Raw genomic sequence first — 27,211 nt, 5'->3', positions numbered from 1 at the left:
GAGATGAGGGAGGAGACCCCGTAGAGGTGGGGCAGATAAGGGAGGAGACCCCGGAGAGGTGGGGGATGTCTCTTCTATGGCAGGGAGACACTTTATTTAGTTTCCCTCTAGGTGGCCCGTCGTGTTTTAGGCCATGTGACTGGGATAGGGGGCGGGGCATTGTGTGCATTTCTTTGGTGTGAGGATATAAAAAGAACATCTCTGAATAGAGGAAACATTTTAGTATTGGGGCGCCCCCTATCACTACATAACTAGTACCCCCCATTCTGTGCTCCACAGCTAGACTTGTGAAAAATATCACTGCCCAGCGCCCGGCATCATTCACCCCCTGACACCATGACCGGTCACACTGAGCGTGCTCAAGTATGATGTTGGGGGACACCCGGAACGCGGTCATTTTGGTGGCGGCTCTCCAGCAGAATGGGGCACGGGGTGTACGGGCCTTTCACCTGAATCCAGAGACCCGAGGGACAGCATGCCCCACTTGTGGCGGGTGAGAAGGGGTGAAGATGGGGCATTCTGTTGTAGGGAGAAGGGCAATTCATGGAGGACGGGGGCTTCTCTTCACAACTAGCAAAACACCTCTGATGGTATATAGATCTGACGAGGGTGGCAGAGTACTTCTGTTATTGTATTATACAAAGATTTATTATTCAATCGATGAATATATACATTGACATGAATCTCAGACTCCGGTTTTATCTCCTGCAGGCGACGCCTGCGATTACTTCAGAGAGATTGGCGGATTACTCTTCATCGTGAGTTTAGTGAGGTGCAGCGCTCACCTGACATTAAAGGAGGTCTCCTTCTACACTCTCGGGGTCCTGGCAGAGAGTAGCGGTAATCGTGTCTCACTTTACAGATTGTCAGCTTTGTGCACAAAATGTATTTATTCATTTTTTATGCAAATCCTGTTTTATTGTGTTTTAAAAGTATAAAGTACAAAAAAAAAATATACAGAATAACAGTCACAAACTACCCCCAGGAGGCAGCAATAATGGTTACATAACCACCCCCAAATTACCCCCCTTCGGAAAAAAAAAACCTCCCCCCTTCGGAATAGAAACCCCCCCCCACCCTCCCCTACGGAATAGAAGACTCCCCCCCCCCCCCTTCGGAATAGAAGACCCCCCCCCCCCTTCAGAATAGAAGACTCTCCTTAGCCATATATTTTTTTTCCAATCATTTTTATTTAAGTTTTTGCATTTTTTTACAACCAAACATTTAAAAAACACGTAGTAGGCTTTCAACCCGGCATTACTGTCACAGAAGCAGATATAGAGGATTCAGAGAAGATATGTGCAGGGTTTGGTACCATCGTATCTCTGGTCATATCTCGGCAAGCACTATATGATTGCACGGCATAGGAGACCCAGAATAAAGGGGGGGGGGCTTCTCAGACTTCCTAGGACACCCCCAATAGAGAGCCTTGTTCACCAATCCTTTCCTGTTGGTCAGAGCACAAGCCATCGGACTTTTCCATTGGAGGAGGACTGGGCATAACAAAGAACCCCCGCTCACCATCATCCCGCGTGTCACTGAATTCGATCGCTCTTCTGTGAAACCCCGACAGGCATACCTGGATGGTGAACAGAGCTGGCAAGGTTGTGAGAATAGAGAGATATTGTGTAACCTCTTCCCGAAACCGCCCAATGACGGGGCAAAGCCAAAATGTGGTGGAGAGAAGGTACATCTCCATCACTCGGGGGAGCCGCGTATTCTAGTCTAGCCGGCGGGTGGTACATGTGGTGGAGAAATTTGTATTATTCTAGTCTAGCCGGCGGGTGGTAGATGCGGTGGAGAAATTTGTATTATTCTAGTCTAGCCGGCGGGTGGTAGATGCGGTGGAGAAATTTGTATTATTCTAGTCTAGTCAGTGGGTGGTAGATGTGGTGGAGAAATTTGTATTATTCTAGTCTAGCCGGCGGGTGGTAGATGCGGTGGAGAAGTTTGTATTATTCTAGTCTAGCCGGCGGGGGGTAGATGCGGTGGAGAAATTTGTATTATTCTAGTCTAGTCAGCGGGTGGTACATGTGGTGGTGAAATTTGTATTATTCTAGTCTAGCTGGCGGGTGGTAGATGCGGTGGAGAAATTTGTATTATTCTAGTCTAGCCGGCAGGTGGTACATGTGGTGGAGAAATTTGTATTATTCTAGTCTAGCCGGCGGGGGGGTAGATGCGGTGGAGAAATTTGTATTATTCTAGTCTAGCCGGCGGGGGGGGTAGATGCGGTGGAGAAATTTGTATTATTCTAGTCTAGCCGGCGGGTGGTAGATGTGGTGGAGAAATTTGTATTATTCTAGTCTAGCCGGCGAGTGGTAGATGCGGTGGAGAAGTTTGTATTATTCTAGTCTAGCCGGCGGGGGGGGTAGATGCGGTGGAGAAATTTGTATTATTCTAGTCTAGCCGGCGGGGGGGGTAGATGCGGTGGAGAAATTTGTATTATTCTAGTCTAGCCGGCGGGTGGTAGATGTGGTGGAGAAATTTGTATTATTCTAGTCTAGCCGGCGGGGGGTCGATGCGGTGGAGAAATTTGTATTATTCTAGTCTAGCCGGCGGGGGGGTAGATGCGGTGGAGAAATTTGTATTATTCTAGTCTAGCCGGCGGGGGGGGGTAGATGTGGTGGAGAAATTTGTATTATTCTAGTCTAGCCGGCGGGGGGGTAGATGCGGTGGAGAAATTTGTATTATTCTAGTCTAGCCGGCGGGGGTGGTAGATGTGGTGGAGAAGTTTGTATTATTCTAGTCTAGCCGGCGGGTGGTAGATGCGGTGGAGAAGTTTGTATTATTCTAGTCTAGTCAGTGGGTGGTAGATGTGGTGGAGAAGTTTGTATTATTCTAGTCTAGCCGGCGGGGGGGTAGATGCGGTGGAGAAGTTTGTATTATTCTAGTCTAGCCGGCGGGGGGGGGTAGATGTGGTGGAGAAGTTTGTATTATTCTAGTCTAGTCAGTGGGTGGTAGATGTGGTGGAGAAGTTTGTATTATTCTAGTCTAGCCGGCGGGTGGTAGATGTGGTGGAGAAGTTTGTATTATTCTAGTCTAGCCGGCGGGGGGGGGGTAGATGTGGTGGAGAAGTTTGTATTATTCTAGTCTAGCCGGCGGGGGGGGTAGATGCGGTGGAGAAGTTTGTATTATTCTAGTCTAGCCGGCGGGTGGTAGATGTGGTGGAGAAGTTTGTATTATTCTAGTCTAGCCGGCGGGGGGGGGGGTAGATGTGGTGGAGAAGTTTGTATTATTCTAGTCTAGCCGGCAGGGGGGGTAGATGCGGTGGAGAAATTTGTATTATTCTAGTCTAGCCGGCGAGTGGTAGATGCGGTGGAGAAGTTTGTATTATTCTAGTCTAGCCGGCGGGGGGGTAGATGCGGTGGAGAAGTTTGTATTATTATAGTCTAGCTGGCGGGGGGGGTAGATGTGGTGGAGAAGTTTGTATTATTCTAGTCTAGTCAGTGGGTGGTAGATGTGGTGGAGAAGTTTGTATTATTCTAGTCTAGCCGGCGGGTGGTAGATGTGGTGGAGAAGTTTGTATTATTCTAGTCTAGCCGGCGGGGGGGGTAGATGCGGTGGAGAAGTTTGTATTATTCTAGTCTAGCCGGCGGGTGGTAGATGTGGTGGAGAAGTTTGTATTATTCTAGTCTAGCCGGCGGGGGGGGGGTAGATGTGGTGGAGAAGTTTGTATTATTCTAGTCTAGCCGGCAGGGGGGGTAGATGCGGTGGAGAAATTTGTATTATTCTAGTCTAGCCGGCGAGTGGTAGATGCGGTGGAGAAGTTTGTATTATTCTAGTCTAGCCGGCGAGTGGTAGATGTGGTGGAGAAGTTTGTATTATTCTAGTCTAGCCGGCGGGGGGGGTAGATGCGGTGGAGAAGTTTGTATTATTCTAGTCTAGCCGGCGGGTGGTAGATGTGGTGGAGAAGTTTGTATTATTCTAGTCTAGCCGGCGGGGGGGGTAGATGCGGTGGAGAAGTTTGTATTATTCTAGTCTAGCCGGCGGGTGGTAGATGTGGTGGAGAAGTTTGTATTATTCTAGTCTAGCCGGCGGGGGGGGTAGATGCGGTGGAGAAGTTTGTATTATTCTAGTCTAGCCGGCGGGTGGTAGATGTGGTGGAGAAGTTTGTATTATTCTAGTCTAGCCGGCGGGGGGGGGTAGATGCGGTGGAGAAGTTTGTATTATTCTAGTCTAGCCGGCGGGTGGTAGATGTGGTGGAGAAGTTTGTATTATTCTAGTCTAGCCGGCGGGGGGGGGTAGATGCGGTGGAGAAGTTTGTATTATTCTAGTCTAGCCGGCGGGGGGGGGTAGATGCGGTGGAGAAATTTGTATTATTCTAGTCTAGCCGGCGAGTGGTAGATGCGGTAGAGAAGTTTGTATTATTCTAGTCTAGCCGGCGGGGGGGTAGATGCGGTGGAGAAATGTGTATTATTCTATGTCTAGGTGCTGCAGGAAGATGATTTGATGATTCTATGCTACACTCTCTAACTCACATCTTCAATCTCTCCCTCTCTTCTGACATCTCCCCCAACTCTAAAACACGCACTTGTCAGACCCATACTTAAAAAGCCCTCACTGGACCCAACCAATCCTAACAACCTACACCCCATCTCCTCGCTCCCCATCTCCTCGCTCCCCATCTCCTCGCTCCCCATCTCCTCGCTCCCCTTCTTATCCAAACTACTCGAACGTCTGCTCTACAACCGACTGAGCGTCCACCTCGCTGATAATGGCCTTCTTCATCCCCTTCAGTCTGGATTTCATCCTCAACACTCCACAGAAACTGCTCTCCTAAAACTAACAAACGATCTACTAACGGCCAAAACCAATCGACATTATTCTGTCCTCCTCCTCCTGGACCTCTCTGCTGCCTTTGATGCGGTTGACCACCCCCTCCCCCTCCTCCTCAAAAAACTCCACACCTTTGGTCTCTGTGACTGTACTCTACGATGGTTCTCTTCCTACTTATCCCACCGCACCTTTAGCGTTTCTTACAACTCTACTTCCTCCTCTCCTCTTCCTTTCTCTCTCTGTTGGGGTCCCCCAAGGTTCTGTTCTTGGACTTCTCCTATTTTCAATCTATACCTCCTCCTCCTCCTCCTATACCTCCTCCCTGGGTCAGCTGATTGCCTCCCATGGCTTCCAATACCACCTCTACACTGGCGACACCCAAATCTATTTCTCTACCCCTCAGATCACTCCCTCTGTCTCCCCACCTATCACTAATTTACTATCAGATATATCAGTCTGGATGTCACACCACTTCCTCAAACTCAATCGATCCAAAACCCAACTTATAATATTTCCTCCCCCATATGCCCCTTCCCCTGATCTCACTGTCAAAATCGATGGCACAACCATAAGCCCATCCCCCCATGCCAAGGTTCTAGGTGTAGTCCTGGACTCTGAACTCTACTTCAAGCAACACATCCAATCACTGTCCAAATCCTGCCGCCTCAACCTCCGCAACATCTCCGAAATACGCCCCTTTCTAACCAATCACACAACAAAGCTCTTAATTCACTCGCTGGTCATCTCTCGCCTCGACTACTGCAACTCCCTTCTCATTGGCTCATCTCTACATAGTCTATCGCCTCTTCAATCCATTATGAATGCCGCTGCCAGACTCATCCACCTTACCAATCGCTTGGTGTCTGCTACTCCTCTCTGTCAATCCCTCCACTGGCTTCCACTCAGCCAAAGAATTAAATTCAAAATACTAACAATTACATACAAAGCAAATCCACAACTCTGCCCCCAGCTACATCACTAGCTTAGTCTCTAAATACCAACCTTCTCGTCCTCTTCGTTCCTCTCAAGACCTCCTGCTCTCTCGCTCCCTCATCACCTCCTCCCATACTCGCCTCCAGGACTTTTCCAAAGCCTCCCCAATCCTATGGAATGCCCTACCCCAATCTGTCCGCTTATCTCCTACTTTATTAGCTTTTAGACGATCCCTGAAAACACTTCTCTTCAGAGAAGCCTACCCCTCCCCCACCTAACTGTATTTTCATTTTCTCCATCAGCTCATCTCCCCCACAGTTATTACCTTTTGTTTCAACTTGACCCTCCCTTCTAGATTGTAAGCTCTAACGAGCAGGGCCCTCTGATCCCTCCTGTACTGAATTGTATTGTAAGTGTACTGTCTGCCCTCATATTGTAAAGCGCTGCGCAAACTGTTGGCGCTATATAAATCCTGAATAATAATAATAATGACGTTTTTGTCTCTTTGCAGTATTTTGCCAGCAGACTTTGTGCATTCCGGAGCTTTTTGAAGATGTCAGTGTTGTGTTATCTGATGACCGATCGTCTGTCAGTTTTAAAAGGATATCAGTTTTCCTTCTTCTAGTTCTGGTTTCTAATAACAGTAAGTTTGTTTTCCTTATTAAACCAGAAAATCTCCTATTACAGAGTACAGTGCACGTGTTCTATTCATTGTTTGCTGCACAAAAGATGGTAAAGCGGTCAGTCTGTATCCAACGCATTTCGCTGCAATCCAGTATGTGAGTGCAGAGAGAAATGGGTATCTGCACCTGTGGAAATCCGCGTACAAGGAACGATCCCCGAGCTAGACTCTGATTTGCTCTCTTGCTGGACTTGTCACCACCGGTGTCAGATTCAACCGAGACGTCTTAATCTGAATGGTTTGCTTCTTATATTTCATGTGAAGTCATTGTTGCTGAGAATGTAATTTGCATTAAATATTTCAGAGGCCGGTCAAGTGTTTGCGAGGGAATCCGGATGCATAGACTTACTTCTCCTTCTCTTCAGGTAAGTTCATGAAAATCTCCCAACTCTGAATTTGTCCTGATGACCCCGGTGCCAGGGGAGCTGATTGTACTGTCCCCACCCCCAACCTCCCATCTAAATGCTACCAATGCTGACAGACAGGGCTGTACTCATACTGTGGCCTTACTACCTTGGAATGTATTGGGGCTGCAGCAATTTTACCTTGGCTTGCACAGTGTGACGGGGACACCGCATATCAGACTCCTCCATTAAAGTATTTCAGTAAAAACTTCTGTGCAGCCACTGGAGTTCCTCCACACGACACTGGTTATACAGCTGTGCTCATAAGTTTCCACACCCCGGGGGCAGAATTCATGATTTCTTGGCCATTTTTCAGAGAATATGAATGATAACACAAAATCTTTCCTCTCACTCATGGTCAGTGTTTGGCTGAAGACATTTATTATCAATCATCTGTATTTACTCTTTTCATATCATAATGACAACAGAAACTACCCAAATCACCCTGATCAAAAGTTTACACACCCCAGTCCTTAATACCGTGTATTGCCCCCTTTACCATCAATGACGGCTTGGAGTCTTTTGTGGATGAGGCTCTTTATCTTCTCAGATGGTTCCTCTTGGTAAAAGTCCTCCAGTTCCTGGAAATTCTTGGTCTGTCTTCCATGAACGGCACGTTTCAGATCTCCCCAGAGAGGCCCAATGATATTGAGGTCAGGAGACTGAGATGTCCTCTCCTGAACCTTCACTTTATTCTGCTGTAGCCAATGACTTGGCCTTGTGTTTTGGATCATTGTCATGTTAGAAAGTACGTCCCATGCGCAGCTTCCTGGCTGATGAATGAAATGTTCCTCCAGTATATTGTATTCTGCATTCATCCTGCCATCAATTTGGACCAAATTTCCTGTGTCTTTGTACCTCACACATCCCCAAAACATCAGCGTGTTTCACAGTAGGGATGGTGGACCTTTCATCATAGGCCTTGTTGGCTCCTCTCCAAATATAGTGTTAATGGTTGTGGCCAAAAAGCTCAGGTTTAGTCTCATCGCTCCAAATGAGATTTTGTGGCAGAAGGTTTGAGTCTTGTCTCGTGCTGTTTGTCGTATTTTAAGTGTAATACTTTGTGACATTTGTGTAGTAATGGCTTCTTCTGGAGACCCAACCATGCAGACCATCATTCTTCAAGTGTCTCCTTATTGTGCCTCTTGTAACCTCCACACCACATGTTTCCAGAGAGTCCTGTATTTAACCTGAAGTTATTTGTGGGGTTTTCTTTGCATCTTAAACAATTTTCCTGCAGTTGTAGCTGAAATTTTAGTTGGTCTACCTGACCGTGGTTTGGTTTCATCAGAACCCCTCATTTTCCACTTCTTGATTAGAGTTTGAACACTGCTGATTGACATTCTCAATTCCTTGGATATCTTTTTATATCCCTTTCCTGTTTTATACAGTTCAACTACCTTTTCCCGCAGATCCTTTGACAATTCTTTTGCTTTCCCCATGACTCAGAATCCAGAGAGGTCAGTGCAGCACTGGATGGAAGATGGAAGGGTCTGTCAGTAGTCCAGAAACTCATTGACCTTTTATACACACACGCTAATTACAAGCCGATCACAGGTGAGGATGGTTACATTTCATAGCCAATCAAACCCCTTTGTGTCACCTTGTGTGCATGTTATCAGGCCAAAATCACTGGGGTATGTAAACTTTTGATCAGGGGCATTTAGGTAGTTTCTGTTATGTTATGATATAAAAATAGTAAACACAGATGATTAATAATGAATGTCTTTAGCCAATCACTAACCATGAGTGAGAGAAAAGTTTTTTGTGTTATTCATATTCTCTGAAAAATGGCCAACAAATCACCAATTCTGCCGGGGTGTGTAAACTTATGAGCACAGCTGTACCATGTCCTTATGGAGCTGGCTTTGGACACCGGGGAAGGGGGGGGGGAGTCATGCTGGAACAGAAAAGGGTCTTCACCAAACTTACCACAAGGGTCTTTGAGGTCCTTGGCTGTCTAAAGTGTTTGTTTGCTGTGGCATCACCGAGACTCACCAGCTAATGCGTTTCATCAGCCTGATGAAAAGGGTTCCTTCCTTGAAACACGTTAGCTGGTGAGTCTGGGTGATGCCAGGGTTGTGTTGACTACTTACCTATGAGGGTCACCCTGTCACCTGGGTCTGGATTTTACTGCCCTACCAGCCTTTGGATTTTGTGAGTCGTTACTTCTCTTCTATTGAATGTCTTTGGATGAGGTAGGTGCCTTCACACTGTAGACAGGTTCACTTTGAATTGGGTTCTGCTGTTGCTTAGTAGTAATTCTTTTTTGTCCAGCAGCAGAACAGCGCAGTCCATGCTGCCGCGGGTGGAGAGCGGGGACCCCCGGTACCAGCTGTGGCTGTCGGTGTGCAGCGCCCTGAGTGCCTGTGTTAATAATCCTCAGAATGGTAAGCTCTCCCCCTTCCCAGTGTCTTTCCTGCTCCTGACATGTTAATGAACAGAATTATTCACCCATGAAGGGCGATGACAGCGCCGCTCACTTTTCCATGCCTAAACTGTGACTGATTGAATTTGTGATTCTCTTCCAGAGGAGAACCAAAAACTGTGCACCTCAGCATTTCCCCGGGCAGACAAATATCTGCAGCACTCCCTCCAACCCGAGATAGTCAGACCTGTCTGCTCTCTGATTGGTCTCTCTGTGGCCAATAATCGTAAGTAAACAGAAGCCTCTGCTCCCTGCTAAGGCGCGGTACATTCATCGCAACCTTTATATTCCACTCAGTCATTGAAGACGTTCATTTTCTAGATTTTCATGATACAAAAATACGATGCGGAGCTTTACTGAGTATATGGCACCATTCATGTCAGTCTCTGGCACTTAAAGGGGAACTCCACTTTCGTGAGGGAAAAAAATTGCAAAGAAAGAAAGAATAATCTAGTGTATAGAAATCGTACACCAGTCACATTGTAATTGAATGTTATTAAAAATGACCTTTCTTTATCAATCTGCAGCCGCTGTAATTTTATGAAATTGCAATATGACCACCTGGAGGCGCTCTGTACACAGATGGTATACAGAACCCCACCCCCCAGAAATCTCATTTCCTGCTTGTGTGATTGGCTGACTGGCACTAAGATACAAGTCAGATTTTGGGCATTCCCTGCAACACAAATGTAATTTTTGGTGAGAAACCCCCAATAGGAAATCACGGATAAAGAGAGGCAGGCCCAGCAGCTTTCCTCATTAGAGCCCCGCAGGTGCAGCAGCTGATTGATAATTATGAAACCACCCCCATTAGAATCACTTTCCCACATGGACACAAATTGTGGAGATGTCAGTGTAATATTAATAGAAGGTTGTGTTAGATTTGTGTGGTGCTTCCAGACACTTGTGCAGCATCATTTAGAACATGCAGCGCATGCAGCAGGACCTCAGGTTATTATTTCTTCATTTATATGTTTGTGTTACCAAAGAGAACATGAAAACCTCAGAATGTATGAGGTCTGAACCACACAGAGCACAGGATGAATATACTGAGCACATGAGAACGTTCACACCCACAGCGAGGTGCGGGTAACCACAGCGCACGGGGCTGAATACACGGCACATCACCGCCTGTACTGTATAAGTGCAGCGCATATATTTTTCTATAGTCATAAAGTGATAACCGTGCAACACATTCAACAGTGAAAATATCAATATAAAAAATGTGCTAAAATACTCGGTGAGATGTAATAATCGGTGCGCCTCCAAGGGGAGTATAAGAAAAAAAGGAAAGAGTCCCACACAATAACATCTTGTGGGGTGGAAAGGAATCCAGGAATATCCGGGGTGACAGCCAAAGAAAGATCCACACCAGAGACTTACCGGAATGCCAGAGACCCCCTCACTCCGGGGGGTCAAAGTTCGCTCCATCAGGCAACGATTGTGAGTCTCATGGAAGGAACAAATCTCATCATAGGAACCTCTTTATAACAATGGAGATGTGTCTGGCAATCCGATCAGTTCCAATTCGCTCTCAGCAGACCAAGACATGGAGGAAGTAAAGGCTCAACATAGTGTGATATTGTAATACACCTTCATTTATTGCACTTACATAAATAAAATGTTTGTTCCCTTAAAGCATGTTATAGAGCACAGTAGTTGTGCTGTGTCATTTGGCTCCCCGTATCACCTGGCTGATCCTGCTGGGGTTCTCCCCTGTAAACTGACCACAGTTTATTGTGGCTGCTGAGCCCTGACACCGTGGTTTATGTGCTTCCGTCATCCGCAGCCCTCCTGTGTACTCCTCTCCCCCCTACCCTCCCTGCCTGTCAGCTGTGTGAGTGTCGATCAGCTCCCCTCCTGCTGCTATCAAACTGCAATGACATTCCTACAATCAGCTCTGCCATAGTAAACAATGTCCCCAGTGCATGTGTATTCAAAAAGATTTGCCGCTGTGTTCCTCACTTCATAAGGTTGATCAGTGCTCATGTGACCGATCGCTTCTCTCCTCTCCTCCTCCTGGCTGATGTAAGTGGGAGTTTCTCAGCCCCGCCTGCTTCGCTGTCAGATCGAGAGGCGGCCGATCACGTGAGTACCCATCAGCGCTCTGAAATAAGGTACACGGCGGCATTTAAAAAAACTGGGGACATTATTTAATGTAGCAGAGCTGATTGTAAGAATGTCATTGAGTGGCTTAACAAACAGTTTAAAACTTGCAAGAAAGCATGTAAAAAATACCAAAAACAAAGACAAGTCCTCCTCCAGTAACCAAAATGACCGACGTTCAGCCGCACAAGCGCAGTAGCGTGTGTATATCGGCCATTTTGGTTACTGGAGGAGGACTTGTCTTCGTTTTTGGCATTTTTGACATGCTTTCTTGCAAGTTTTATTTATGTAAGTGCAATAAATGAAGGTGTGGTTGGTCACATTGAAGATGTGCTAAGAAGAAAGCTCTGTTTGATGGTCTCTGTGGGGGTCTAGGAGCGAGACAACCGGATCCATACCTCGGGCCAATAAATATGTCTAAGATGGACGGTACCCGGGCCTCGTGAAAGAATAATTGAGGTTTTGCCTGTAATGTCTCTCTTTGAGGACTGGGCTCTGGGATCCAGCGCTTTGGTGCACAGATTTAAGTTGCACAAAAAGTTTTGCTGGCAGAGTCTTCTACAGGTCCAGGGAAGAGGATCCTGTGAGTAGGAACCCAGAACCCTGAAGGTTGGCACAACGTTACCCGCCGTGATGGGTGAAGGTTGGATCTGTCTATTCTTAGCAGTTCCTGCGGAGGGGATAAGCTACGTAAAGGCAATCCTAAATTATACACATTATGGATTATCTTCTTTTGAGTTGTTTGCATGTCTTAATCCCCATACACACTATCAGATTTTCTGCTGACTTTTTCCTTCAGATTTACCAAACCCATATAATATGAGGTCAAACCTTAGGAGTTTCAATTGGTATGCAATCAGACAGGCCCTTCTACTACATGGTTTTGGTAAATCTGAAGACAAAAATCAGCAGAAAATCTGATAGTGTATATGGGGCTTTACCTGGTTTCCGCCACTAGAGGGAGTAAGAGACATACCTGGTATATACTTACTTGCCATCCAGGATACGCACTCAGTGAAGCTGGTCTGTGAAGCCGCTCACCTTCCCTGCTGCAGGCTCTGCCACATAAATGGAAAGGGGGGATCCCACGTAGTCCGGGGGTCCCGCACAGTCCTCGGGTGGTCTCCTCCCCCCCCCCCCTCGCCCCCAGCTGCCACCATGATGGTAACATGGGCGCGCTTTTAAGATGGTTTTGGCGGGAAAGGAGGGGGGGGCGTGGTTAAGGTGCCATGTACGTTCTCTTTCCCCAGCCCCTGGAGCCTCAACGTCCAGGCAGTGGCGACGGCCTCCCCAATCCAATACTAGGGGAAAGGTCCAAGGCCAAGCCCAAGGTCAAAAAATAAGTCTTGGGGTCCAAGATCTGGTAAACAGAACCCCAAAGCCTCCTTATGAAGAGGCGCCTCCACTCGGCCGAGTGGGGGGAAGGCTGCTGCAGTTTGCAGGCACCTGGCGGGAAGAGATTCAGGACAGATGGGTAGCCTCCACGGTGTCTCTAGACTACAAGATGGAGTTCCGGGAGTTTTCACCATCTCGTTTCCTAAGAATCTCCAAAGATCCAGAAAAGGGGAGGCCCTTGTTTCTGGCCTTAGAATGTCTATTACCCCAAGGGGTAATTATAGAAGGGACCCCAGAAGAGCAAGGCTCAGGGTTCTACTCAAATCTCTTTACGGTTCCAAAACCGAACGGGGATGTCAGACCTATTCTAGATCTAAAATACCTGAATCGGTTTCTGGACATTTGTTCTTTCTGCATGGAGCCAATCCGCTGAGTAGTTGTGCGGGACAAAAAGGGAACTTGTGACTTATGGAGATGGAAACAATTTGTATCAAGATCTCCTCTCTACAGACATCTCCCTCACCTTACACTCCTTGTCCTCCTGCACATTCAATACTTCCCTCTTTTAACCCAGCTACTACAGAGGAAGTCATAAACCTTTCTCTAATGCCCACCTTACCTCCTGCCCCCTGGACCCTGTTCCTTCTCAAATACTACGGTCACCCTCTGACTCTATCCTATACTCCTTAACTCATATCTTCAACCTCTGACTCTCTACTGCCATCTTCCCCAACCCTCTAAAACATGCTCTAGTCACTCCCATACCAAAAAAGGCCTCACTGGACCCGACCAATCTTAACAACCTAAGACCCATCTCCTTACTCCCTTTTCCCTCCAAACTCCTTGAACGTTTATTCTACAACCGACTGAGCGACCATCTCATTGAGAATAACCTTCTCGATCCTCTTCAGTCTGGATTTTGCCCACAGCACTCCACAGAAACTGCCCTCCTAAAACTCACAAACGACTTACTAACAGCTAAAACCAACGGTCATTATTCTGTACTCTTAGGCCGCGTACACACGGGCGGATTGTCTGCCCAACTAAGTTCGGCAGACAATCCGACAGACAGTCCGTTCAAAATTTGAATGAACGGACTTGACCACACACGATGAGCAGACAGTCCGCTGAAAGCTTGCGTGATGACGTGTACAGCACGTACGACGGGACTAGAAAAACGACGTCCTATACACTGCAATGCAACCTTCGGCCGTGTAAACCCTTTCTGAGCATGCGCCATACTTAGTCCGTCCAACTTGCCTACACACGAGCGGACTGTCCGCTGAAACCAAGTTTGGACGGACAAAATTACGGAAATTCCGTAAGACTTTGTTCGTCAGACAGTCCGCTGAAAAAGTCAGCTGAAGCCCACACACGAGCGGATTGTCCGCTGAAACACGGTTCAGCGGACTAAGTTGGACAGACAATCCGCCCGTGTGTACGCGGCCTTACTCTTGGACCTCTCCGCTGCCTTTGATACAGTTGATCACCCCCTCCTCAAAAAACTCAATTTGCTTGGTCTCCCTGGCTGCCCTCCTTTGGTTCGAATCTTACCTATCTCACCGCACCTTCAGTGTCCTCCACCCCTCTCTGCCAATCCCTCCACTGGCCTCCATTCGGTGTCCTCCACCCCTCTCTGCCAATCCCTCCACTGACCTCCATTCAGTGTCCTCCACCCCTCTCTACCAATCCCTCCACTGGCTTCCATTCAGTGTCCTCCACCCCTCTCTGCCAATCCCTCCACTGACCTCCATTCAGTGTCCTCCACCCCTCTCTACCAATCCCTCCACTGGTCTCCATTCAGTGTCCTCCACCCCTCTCTACCAATCCCTCCACTGACCTCCATTCAGTGTCCTCCACCCCTCTCTACCAATCCCTCCACTGACCTCCACTCAGTGTCCTCCAACCCTCTCTACCAATCCCTCCACTGTCCTCCATTCAGTGTCCTCCACCCCTCTCTGCCAATCCCTCCACTGACCTCCATTCAGTGTCCTCCACCCCTCTCTGCCAATCCCTCCACTGGTCTCCATTCAGTGTCCTCCACCCCTCTCTACCAATCCCTCCACTGGTCTCCATTCAGTGTCCTCCACCCCTCTCTGCCAATCCCTCCACTGACCTCCATTCAGTGTCCTCCACCCCTCTCTACCGATCCCTCCACTGACCTCCATTCAGTGTCCTCCACCCCTCTCTACCGATCCCTCCACTGACCTCCATTCAGTGTCCTCCACCCCTCTCTACCAATCTCTCCACTGGTCTCCATTCAGTGTCCTCCACCCCTCTCTACCAATCCCTCCACTGACCTCCATTCAGTGTCCTCCACCCCTCTCTACCAATCCCTCCACTGGTCTCCATTCAGTGTCCTCCACCCCTCTCTACCAATCCCTCCACTGACCTCCATTCAGTGTCCTCCACCCCTCTCTACCAATCCCTCCACTGACCTCCATTCAGTGTCCTCCACCCCTCTCTACCAATCCCTCCACTGACCTCCATTCAGTGTCCTCCACTCCTCTCTACCAATCCCTCCACTGACCTCCATTCAGTGTCCTCCACCCCTCTATACCAATCCCTCCACTGGTCTCCATTCAGTGTCCTCCACCCCTCTCTACCAATCCCTCCACTGGTCTCCATTCAGTGTCCTCCACCCCTCTCTGCCAATCCCTCCACTGGTCTCCATTCAGTGTCCTCCACCCCTCTCTGCCAATCCCTCCACTGACCTCCATTCAGTGTCCTCCACCCCTCTCTGCCAATCCCTCCACTGGTCTCCATTCAGTGTCCTCCACCCCTCTCTACCAATCCCTCCACTGGTCTCCATTCAGTGTCCTCCACCCCTCTCTGCCAATCCCTCCACTGACCTCCATTCAGTGTCCTCCACCCCTCTCTACCGATCCCTCCACTGACCTCCATTCAGTGTCCTCCACCCCTCTCTACCGATCCCTCCACTGACCTCCATTCAGTGTCCTCCACCCCTCTCTACCAATCTCTCCACTGGTCTCCATTCAGTGTCCTCCACCCCTCTCTACCAATCCCTCCACTGACCTCCATTCAGTGTCCTCCACCCCTCTCTACCAATCCCTCCACTGGTCTCCATTCAGTGTCCTCCACCCCTCTCTACCAATCCCTCCACTGACCTCCATTCAGTGTCCTCCACCCCTCTCTACCAATCCCTCCACTGACCTCCATTCAGTGTCCTCCACCCCTCTCTACCAATCCCTCCACTGACCTCCATTCAGTGTCCTCCACTCCTCTCTACCAATCCCTCCACTGACCTCCATTCAGTGTCCTCCACCCCTCTATACCAATCCCTCCACTGGTCTCCATTCAGTGTCCTCCACCCCTCTCTACCAATCCCTCCACTGACCTCCATTCAGTGTCCTCCACCCCTCTCTACCAATCCCTCCACTGGCCTCCATTCAGTGTCCTCCACCCCTCTCTACCAATCCCTCCACTGACCTCCATTCAGTGTCCTCCACCCCTCTCTACCAATCCCTCCACTGACCTCCATTCAGTGTCCTCCACCCCTCTCTACCAATCCCTCCACTGACCTCCATTCAGTGTCCTCCACTCCTCTCTACCAATCCCTCCACTGACCTCCATTCAGTGTCCTCCACCCCTCTCTACCAATCCCTCCACTGGTCTCCATTCAGTGTCCTCCACCCCTCTCTACCAATCCCTCCACTGGTCTCCATTCAGTGTCCTCCACCCCTCTCTGCCAATCCCTCCACTGGTCTCCATTCATTGTCCTCCACCCCTCTCTGCCAATCCCTCCACTGGCTTCCACTCACCCAATAAATAAAATTCAAAGTACTAACAATAATGTACAAAGCTGTCCACAACTACATCACTAACCTTGTCCCAAAATACCAACCAAGCCGCTCTCTGCGGTCCTCCCAAGACCTCCTGCTCTGTAGCTCCCTTGTCACCTCCTCCCATGATCGCCTCCAGGATTTCTCCAGAGTTTCTCCCATCCTTTGGAACTCCCTACCCCCAATCTGTCTGACTGTCCCCTAATCTATCCATCTTAAGACGATCCCTGAGAACTCTTCTCTTCAAAGAAGCCTATCCTGCTTCTAACCAACACCATTTTACTTCCTCCATCAGCTCATCCCCCACAGCTATTACCTTTTGCATCAATTGCCCCTCCCTCCTAGATTGTAAGCTCTCAGGATCAGGGTCCTCTGATTCCTCTTCTACCAAATTGTAATGTAACTGTAATGTCTGCCTTTATTTTGTAAAGCGCTTTCCAAACTGTTGGCACTATATAAATCCTGTATAATAATAATAGAAATAAAGATATAAATGTCAGGCGTGATGACGCCGTGATTCTTTGTGTCTCCGCAGGCTTCTCTCAGGATTGCTTCGTATCTGTCGGTGGGTTGGACACGTTGGCCAATGTTCTCCTGCAGCTGGTGACCAATGTGCAGACGGGGGGGATGGACTGCATGTTGGCTGTGGTGGTATCGAAGACTCTGGATGCGTGTATCGCAGAGAACCGTAAGTGATCGTTATCTGTGGGCAGTACAGAAATGTGGAGGGAACGTGGAATGGAAGTTATAGGTTATGTATCTTTTATTGGAAATGAAACAAAGAATGAAAGTGGCGACTGCTCTACTTTTCTGAAAGGGGCGGGGCTCCAGTACTTGCTATTTGGTATCTTTGTTTCTCTGCAGATTGGACATGAAGATCTCCCGGATTTGATTTATGATTTGAAGATTACATTACTCCCCAGAGTATCTGATCTGCTTACAAGTCACCCCTACTGGGGTCCATGTACACTAGGGGGGCTACATCCATGGCAGAAGCTGTGGTAGAAAAAGCAGCATAAAAACGCTGATAGCGGCTCTTATTGCTCCGAGTTTAGGGGAGTTTTTTTTAGCATTTTCTTTTATAAGCAATGTACACTTGTGCTGAGCTCTCCTAAACGCACGTCAACGTTTCCTCTACCAGAAACTTTCTCTCAAAAACGTACTTGTAATTTTTGGGGAGGTTTTTTTTTTTTTGGCCTGAAAATGTTCCTCTAGAAATATGCCTGAAAAAAGGCCCAAGTGTGTATGGATACATAGACGAACGTAGAGCTGGGTATACAGGCTGAAGACAAGACACCCGACGCCTGTATAAGCAGCATTGTTTTATGTGTTCATGAGGCCTGGCGGGCCGATTCGCACCATGTGACCGGCGTTTTACAGCAGGATGCGCAGAGACACATAGGAAACAATTGTTTCTTATATATCCCATTCACACTGCAAAGCCGCTCAGCTCTGTGCTGCGAGACGATGCCGACATGCTACATTTTATTACAGCTCACCGAATCGCACTTCAGTGTCAAGCAGAGCGCTCACGTCCCGACATTTAGTGAATGAAATGTACGTTTTGTACACTTCAAATAAAGCTGCCACAAAAAAAGGGGGAGGGTGTGGTATGCTGAATTGTGCACCACACTGCCCCCTAGGCAGCCGGAAACAAAGAGTGGCCGGAGCGAACTGACCGTTCTGCAATTGCAGTGTGATTTGGTCCTTAAAGTGTATGTTAGGGCAAAATAAAAAATCTGTAAATCTCTGAAATACATCTACCTAGCACAGGTATATACTGTATCCCACAAAAAGAGTATATACACCTACCTAGCACAGGTATATACTGTATCTCACAAAAGTGAGTATATACACCTACCTAGCACAGGTATATACTGTATCCCACAAAAGTGAGTATATACACCTACCTAGCACAGGTATATACTGTATCCCACAAAAGTGAGTATATACACCTACCTAGCACAGGTATATACTGTATCCCACAAAAAGAGTATATACACCTACCTAGCACAGGTATATACTGTATCTCACAAAAAGAGTATATACATCTACCTAGCACAGGTATATACTGTATCCCACAAAAGTGAGTATATACATCTACCTATCACAGGTATATACTGTATCTCACAAAAAGAGTATATACACCTACCTAGCACAGGTATATACTGTATCTCACAAAAAGAGTATATACACCTACCTATCACAGGTATATACTGTATCCCACAAAAGTGAGTATATACATTTACCTAGCACAGGTATATACTGTATCCCACAAAAGTGAGTATATACACCTACCTAGCACAGGTATATACTGTATCTCACAAAAAGAGTATATACATCTACCTAGCACAGGTATATACTGTATCCCACAAAAGTGAGTATATACATCTACCTAGCACAGGTATATACTGTATCTCACAAAAAGAGTATATACATCTACCTAGCACAGGTATATACTGTATCCCACAAAAGTGAGTATATACATCTACCTAGCACAGGTATATACACATACCTAACACAAGTATATACTGTATCTCACAAAAAGAGTATATACATCTACCTAGCACAGGTATATACTGTATCCCACAAAAGTGAGTATATACACCTACCTAGCACAGGTATATACTGTATCTCACAAAAAGAGTATATACATCTACCTAGCACAGGTATATACTGTATCCCACAAAAAGAGTATATACATCTACCTAGCACAGGTATATACAGCGGTAGATGCTAACAACGCCGTGCCTCTGCTGCACTCAAATTCCAGAATGGTTGTCAGCTCTGCCTGCTGGACTCCAGAACTCTGCCTACCCCCCACTCTTCTCTGCCCCTCTCCTCACCCTTCTCTTCCCCTCTCCTCAGGCACACATCGATTTCTTTCCCAGCTATACAATGCTGCTTCCTGATGCCCAGACATTGTGTGCAGGGAAAGGGTTTTTGGGATATGTAGTTCTGGTGGAAGTCTCCATGTCTGTTGGCACTGAGCTCCCAGTAGCTGCCCCTACAAGAATTCTACAAGCCGGATGATGATATCACAGGTAGTAATAAAGTCAGATGTTCACTACAGGAAGAAGGTATAAGAAAACATTATACAGGGGTGGGACGGGGGGGCTAGAGGGTGTGTGGGGGGTTCGGGGAGGAAATTGGGGCATGCCTGTGACGGGGCAAAGACTTCTGAGCTGCCGATAGAGATATCCGGCTAAATTTTGATCCATGTATGGGCCTTGTGGTGGAACATTGATCTATTAATTGGCTTCTGTTGGAAACTTTCCTCTCTAGCCGGTAGGTCTGATCATGTATTGTGATGTCGGGGAAATTCCCGCTGTCACAATACAAGGAGGATTCCCCCTCCAATGTGGATTGGGAGATCAGTCCTATGGAGCCATCTATGGCCTCCTGGGACACCTCTCCATCTATATATCCTGTCCTGCAAATTCCATGTCACTTCCAGCCTTTTGGTATAATGCATGCTAGTAGGACCCTGTGTCCCGTATCTTCCCACATAACACATCATCACTTCCTCACTTCCTCATGTCCTCACTTCCTCAGCTCCACAACTCGACTGTCCTGATCACGGGAGCAATCTTTATTTATATATAAATAGAGCTTGGTTGCTTTCACAATCAGCCAATCAAGCACAGGCAATCAGGAGGAGTTATACAGATCCCCACCAATGAACAATGACTAGGGCAGTTTATGGGCGTGTCTATGCAGGGTCAGTGTCTATGATTCCCCGCCCCCTGTACCTGTAAGCCATGCTCTCCTGTAAGACAAAAGAAACCCCATGGATGACCTTGGAATCATGGACCCTGCCCCTGACCACAACGCATCCAAAGACCCCTGACCACAATGCACCCAAAGACCCCCGACCACAACGCACCCAAAGACCCCCGACCACAACGCACCCAAGACCCCCGACCACAACGCACCCAAAGACCCCCCAACCACAACGCACCCAAAGACTCGCCAACCACAACGCACCCAAAGACTCCCCAACCACAACGCACCCAAAGACCCCCCGACCACAACGCACCCAAAGACTCGCCAACCACAACGCACCCAAAGACCCCCCAACCACAACGCACCCAAAGACCCCCCGACCACAACGCACCCAAAGACTCGCCAACCACAACGCACCCAAAGACCCCCCAACCACAACGCACCCAAAGACTCGCCAACCACAACGCACCCAAAGACTCCCCAACCACAATGCACCCAAAGACCCCCCGACCACAATGCACCCAAAGACCCCCCGACCACAACGCACCCAAATACCCCCCAACCACAACGCACCCAAAGACTCGCCAACCACAACGCACCCAAAGACTCCCCAACCACAACGCACCCAAAGACCCCCCGACCACAACGCACCCAAAGACCCCCGACCACAACACACCCAAAGACCCCCGACCACAACGCACCCAAAGACCCCCCGACCACAACGCACCCAAAGACCCCCCAACCACAACGCATCCAAAGACCCCCCGACCACAACGCACCCAAAGACCCCCCAACCACAACGCACCCAAATACACCCCAACCACAACGCACCCAAACACCTCCGACCACAACGCACCCAAAGACTCCCGTTTTTACCGTTGGTGTTAATCCTTATTCTGCATTGTTCAGAGAACACCACATACCCGGATTATCCTATCATTCCTGTAGATGGGAGATTATCTGCAGAGACACGCCACGGCCCCCCCACATGCTGATCAGACACACAGGGGTGACACGAGCGCACCCATCCCCCATAACCGATAATGTGTCTGCAGGGTGAACATATCCCCCCCCCCCAGACGATCGTTCTGTGCATTGCACAGGGGCCCTTCACTGGCGGACAGACCCCCACTCTGCAACCTCGGGAATCTTTCCACTACCAACACGGGTCTCATCTGCCCTCAGTCTGCCCCGGCCCGGGCTTTAGATCTGTGGGCAGTGAGAGAACCAACACTGGAGACAAGGTGACAATACATATTAAATAATCTTCATAAAATTTCCACAACAAACCCAACCTGAACTACTAAAGGTTATATATCCCCTCCCCCCCCAGACTTTGCTATTCAAATTTCCAGCAAAAGCCCTGTGCAATTGATGACCCCCATCCCCCATCTTTGTAGAAACATCGCAGGTTTGAGTACAAATAGTGCAAAAATAGTTTAGAAATAATCCAAAGACATTATTAGAACTTGATTTGTTCTGTGATTTGTCCCCTCCCCCCATATAATAGACACATCGGGGTCCTGCTGTGTGACAGTAAATGGCAATCTAAATATTTGATACACGTTTAGAATTTTTGGAATTCTGAACGCTGTTTGTTGAATGTGATATTTTTTTGTTGTCTCTGTAGGCGGAGCTGTGCATCATCTGTCACAGTACAGCATCGTATCCAATCTGATCGCCTTGCTGGCCCACACAAGTCTGGATCCCGAGGACAGGTTCAGCATTGTCCTCACTCTGGGCCACTGCACTGAGGACTGCGGTAAGTACTTTATATTACTGGTCAGGAATATGTCACCCACTCACCAATCCCAGTCCTTCAACCCACCTCCCGTGAGCCCAGGGCATCAAGCCCCCCCACCCCCTACTCTGGATGATCTAGAGAATTGCTAAAGGGGTGGCGCTCTTCAGTACCCATCACCTGATAAAGAGGACCTGTTATGTTGAAAATTAACCAAAGATCCATAAAACAGGTTTGTTTGCATAATATTGTTATCAAAGGGTAGAGGGCGCTCCAGTGGAATGGGGGGGGGGGGGGGCAAAAAGTTTAATCTGAGAATAAGGGACGATGTACAGAAAGCAGGGCGGAGGCTCGGGGCACACGCTGTGTAAAGTCCATTGCAGCCAAGCTTAGTAATCTTCTTTCTTTGGGACTGCAGCCTCTTGTCCTCTAGCAGTGCCTGCATGGCCTGAACTGCTTAACAATACAAAGCTGGTCTTCCTTTGTCAGATTGTTGGCAGACTTTCCTATTGAAGGGAATCTGAGGGTACGTACACTGCAGACCAGATTCAGGATGGGGAACATATTAAAGGCTGCATGTCAGAAAAGTTTATTAGTAAAATGCTGGAGGCTGGAAAGTGCAATTATTTCTTCTTCTACCAACTGCCTGACCTGACCCTGCAATGATGTCCTCCGAGATTGTACGGAAGTATCACATAAAAAGCCCTACAAAGGTAAATAATACCGGCTGGCTTTGTGTCTGATACTGTCATGTAGGAGCTGGAAGGCAGTGTGTGTGATTCACATGAGATCAGTGCTGTCAGACATCGGGGGAGGGGGGGCTCTGTATTGTATCTCTCAGTGCTGTCAGACCTCGGGGGAGGGCTCTGTATTGTATCTCTCAGTACTGTCAGACCTCGGGGGAGGGCTCTGTATCGTATCTCTCAATGCTGTCAGACCTCAGGGGAGGGCTCTGTATTGTATCTCCCAGTGCTGTCAGACCTCGGGGGGGGGCTCTGTATTGTATCTCTCAGTGCTGTCAGACCTCGGGGGAGAGGGGGCTCTGTATTGTAGCTCTCAGCACTGTCAGACCTCGGGGGAGGGCTCTGTATTGTATCTCTCAGTGCTGTCAGACCTCGGGGGAGGTCTCTGTATTGTATCTCTCAGTGCTGTCAGACCTCGGGGGGGGGGGGGCTCTGTATTGTATCTCTCAGTGCTGTCAGACCTCGGGGGAGGGCTCTGTATTGTATCTCTCAGTACTGTCAGACCTCGGGGGGGGGGGCTCTGTATTGTATCTCTCAGTGCTGTCAGACCTCGGGGGGGGGGGGGGGGGGCTCTGTATTGTATCTCTCAGTGCTGTCAGACCTCAGGGGAGGGCTCTGTATTGTATCTCTCAGTGCTGTCAGACCTGGGGGGGGGGGCTCTGTATTGTATCTCTCAGTGCTGTCAGACCTCGGGGGAGGGAGGGCTCTGTATTGTATCTCTCAGTACTGTCAGACCTCAGGGGAGGGCTCTGTATTGTATCTCTCAGTGCTGTCAGACCTGGGGGGGGGGGGGGGGGGGCTCTGTATTGTATCTCTCAGTACTGTCAGACCTCGGGGGAGGGCTCTGTATTGTATCTCTCAGTGCTGTCAGACCTGGGGGGGGGGGGCTCTGTATTGTATCTTTCAGTGCTGTCAGACCTCGGGGGAGGGCTCTGTATTGTATCTCTCAGTGCTGTCAGACCTCGGGGGAGAGGGGGCTCTGTATTGTAGCTCTCAGCACTGTCAGACCTCGGGGGAGGGCTCTGTATTGTATCTCTCAGTGCTGTCAGACCTCGGGGGAGGTCTCTGTATTGTATCTCTCAGTGCTGTCAGACCTCGGGGGAGGGCTCTGTATTGTAGCTCTCAGCACTGTCAGACCTCGGGGGAGGGCTCTGTATTGTATCTCTCAGTGCTGTCAGACCTCGGGGGAGGGCTCTGTATTGTATCTCTCAGTGCTGTCAGACCTCGGGGGAGGTCTCTGTATTGTATCTCTCAGTGCTGTCAGACCTCGGGGGGGGGGGGGGGCTCTGTATTGTATCTCTCAGTGCTGTCAGACCTCGGGGGAGGGAGGGCTCTGTATTGTATCTCTCAGTACTGTCAGACCTCAGGGGAGGGCTCTATTGTATCTCTCAGTGCTGTCAGACCTGGGGGGGGGGGCTCTGTATTGTATCTCTCAGTACTGTCAGACCTCGGGGGAGGGCTCTGTATTGTATCTCTCAGTGCTGTCAGACCTCGGGGGGGGGCTCTGTATTGTATCTCTCAGTGCTGTCAGACCTCGGGGGAGGGCTCTGTATTGTATCTCTCAGTGCTGTCAGACCTCGGGGGAGAGGGGGCTCTGTATTGTAGCTCTCAGTACTGTCAGACCTGGGGGGAGGGCTCTGTATTGTATCTCTCAGTGCTGTTAGACCTCAGGGGAGGGCTCTGTATTGTATCTTTCAGTGCTGTCAGACCTCGGGGGAGGGCTCTGTATTGTATCTCTCAGTGCTGTCAGACCTCGGGGGGGGCTCTGTATTGTATCTCTCAGTGCTGTCAGACCTCGGGGGGGGGGGGGGCTCTGTATTGTATCTCTCAGTGCTGTCAGACCTCGGGGGAGGGGCTCTGTATTGTATCTCTCAGTGCTGTCAGACCTCGGGGGAGGGCTCTGTATTGTATCTCTCAGTGCTGTCAGACCTCGGGGGAGGGGCTCAGTATTGTATCTCTCAGTGCTGTCAGACCTCGGGGGGGGGGGGGCTCTGTATTGTATCTCTCAGTGCTGTCAGACCTCGGGGGAGGGGCTCTGTATTGTATCTCTCAGTGCTGTCAGACCTCGGGGGAGGGGCTCTGTATTGTATCTCTCAGTGCTGTCAGACCTCGGGGGCGTTCGCTGTGTATGGCTGAGACAGTGATGCTTCCCCCGCAATGATCCGACGCACAATCATTTATGTCATCAGAATGTAATGAGCGTCTCATTCAACAGAACCAAATCAATATGAGCTGCTGAGAGGCAACGGACTCCCCCTCATGATCCAGGTGCTGACGGAGTCACAAGATGACGAGACGCACAAAGCTGCCACCTTTGTCCTTCAGAACTGCCGCCATACAAGTAAGAGACGCACGACAGCGACTGTCACTTCTCACCCGCTGTACATGTATTTCTGGGGAACAAAATGTGTTCTGCTCCATTTCCTTGGTGAAAATCCCCCAAATCAGTGAATATTATGTAGTGTGTAGGAAAGTTATAGAGACCACAAACTATGGGATATATATCTGATCAATCGATCAATCTCGATGTACTGACAGCCAATCTCATTTATTGAGGCCCGAAAACACCAGGACAGTACAAATACCCCCAAGTGACCCTTTTTGGAGAGTAGACAGTCCGAGGTATTTAGTAAGAGGCACAACAAGTTTTTATTTTGTGGGCGGGTACCGCCAGTGGCGCCCACTGGCCAGCTGGGGGAGTCAATCAGCAGGTGGGGTGGACTCGATGTCCGCTGGCCACCTGCAATCATTCCCCACAGTGACAGAACAGGGATCTGCCGGTGTAAACAAGGCAGATCTCCACTCTGACAGGGGAAATCACAAAGATCCTGTCTTTCTGCTATCCAAGAAGACAGATCTGTGTGTTTCCCCAGGCAGCCCATCCCCCATACAGTTAGAAAACACACCCAGGGAACACATTTAACCCCTTGATCGCTCCCCTAATGTTAACCCCTTCCCTGCCATTGTCATTAATACAGTGACAGTGCATATTTCTAGCACTGATTACTATAATGATGTCACTGGTTCCCAAAAAAAAGTGTCAAAAATGTCAGTTAGGTGTCCGAACTGTCCGCTACAATGTCACAGTCCCACTAAAATTCGCAGATCACCGCCATTACTGGTAAAAAAAAAAAAAGTCCATAAATCTATCTCCTATATTGTAGATGCAACACGTTTTGTGCAAACCAATCAATATACGCTTATTGTGATTTTTCTTTTACCAAAAATATGTAGAATAATATATCGTCCTAAAGTGATGAAGAAATTAGTTTTTTTATATAATTTTTTTGAGATATTTATTACAGCAAAATGTAAAAAATATTTTTTTTTTTTTTTTTTTTCAAAATTGTCTTTTTTTGTTTATATTGCAAAAAAAAAAAAAAAAACACAGAGAAGATCAAATACCACCAAAAGAAAGTTCTATTTGTGGAAAAAAAAACATTAATTTTGTTTTGGGTGCGTCGCACGACCGTGCAATTGTCAGTTAAAGTGACGCAGTGCTGTATCGCAAAAAATGGTCTGGTCAGGAAGGGGGGTAAAACCCTGCAGTCCTTAAATGGTTAAAGTAGATGTAAACCCTAAATAGATCAGATTGGGGGGGCTGCAGCAGTGTGTGCCATAAGCAACTGCTGTTTTTGTCTGAGTGCCGATTTATTTTCTTTTTATACTTTGTTGCTGCACTGATTGCTGCGTGTCTTCTGACTTCCCGATGGGGAGAGTAGAGGACCGCGGCCGTGTCATATGTGCTGAAATGTCCACCACCACAAGTCTGTCTGACAGGAGCAGAATCAGGAGACAGGGGGCGGAGCCTCGTCACCCAATAACAGGAAGCGCCTGAGCAAGGACCGTCATGGCGGGATCACCAGCTGTTATTTTAATGAAAGATTTAAAGTAAATTTCCGGGCTTTACCTAACTAGTCTTAAAAATGTTCCATCCCCCACCTATTCTGACAAATCTGTATACTTACCTATTTCCAGCCAGGTCATGTGATCTCCCCGGTGTCAGCCAATGGCAGATTTGTATGAATCGATCTATAAAACTATCTATATATTGGTGACGACGGGGAGAGTGAAAACAATCCTCTAACTGAGATCTGCTACTTTCTACAAAGTCTAGTGCCGCGTACACACGATCAGAATTCTCGCCGGGAAAAGCTCTGATGGTTTTCCCGACGGAATTCAGACGGAATTCGGCTCAAGCTGTCTTCCCTACACACGGTCACATCAAATTCCGATCGTTTATAACGCGGTGACATACAACGCGTATGACGTGACTAGAAAAAGGAAGTTCAATAGCCAGTAGCCAATAGCTTCCGTCTCGTAGTTGAATCTGAGCAATGCGTGATTTTTGGCGTATTCGGAATTGCATACACACGATCAGAATTACCGATAGAAAGTTTTTCCGTCGGGAAAATTGAGAACATGCTATCAATTTTTGGTTGGTGGAAATTCGGACAGCTAAGTTCTGATGGAGCGTACACATGGTCGCATTTTCCAATGAAAATCTCTCATCGGCCTTTTTCTGGGCGGAATT

The 27,211-nt window shown here is 48.3% G+C and overlaps 1 protein-coding gene across 3 annotated transcripts in view; it reads left to right on the top strand.

The window, feature by feature from the left end:
• The window catches only part of TERB1 (telomere repeat binding bouquet formation protein 1), a 76,681-nt gene that overhangs the window by 4,257 nt on the left and 45,213 nt on the right, over nucleotides 1-27,211 (top strand). For all 3 annotated transcript variants that reach the window (XM_077450717.1, XM_077450726.1, XM_077450709.1), the window contains exons 3-10: nucleotides 712-840; nucleotides 6,221-6,352; nucleotides 6,696-6,756; nucleotides 9,076-9,185; nucleotides 9,327-9,449; nucleotides 17,003-17,155; nucleotides 21,824-21,955; nucleotides 24,893-25,018. In XM_077450717.1, coding sequence (XP_077306843.1) covers nucleotides 712-840; nucleotides 6,221-6,352; nucleotides 6,696-6,756; nucleotides 9,076-9,185; nucleotides 9,327-9,449; nucleotides 17,003-17,155; nucleotides 21,824-21,955; nucleotides 24,893-25,018 — 966 coding nt within the window. The remainder of the gene's footprint in view (nucleotides 1-711; nucleotides 841-6,220; nucleotides 6,353-6,695; nucleotides 6,757-9,075; nucleotides 9,186-9,326; nucleotides 9,450-17,002; nucleotides 17,156-21,823; nucleotides 21,956-24,892; nucleotides 25,019-27,211) is intronic.

Source organism: Lithobates pipiens, unplaced genomic scaffold, assembly GCF_037356315.1.
Source record: "Lithobates pipiens isolate NorthernLeopardFrog02 unplaced genomic scaffold, aLitPip1_a1.2 Scaffold_10, whole genome shotgun sequence".
Classification (NCBI taxonomy): domain Eukaryota; kingdom Metazoa; phylum Chordata; class Amphibia; order Anura; family Ranidae; genus Lithobates; species Lithobates pipiens.
The sequence above is the reverse complement of the archived record's forward strand: the minus strand, read 5'-3'. Positions and strand labels throughout refer to the sequence as shown.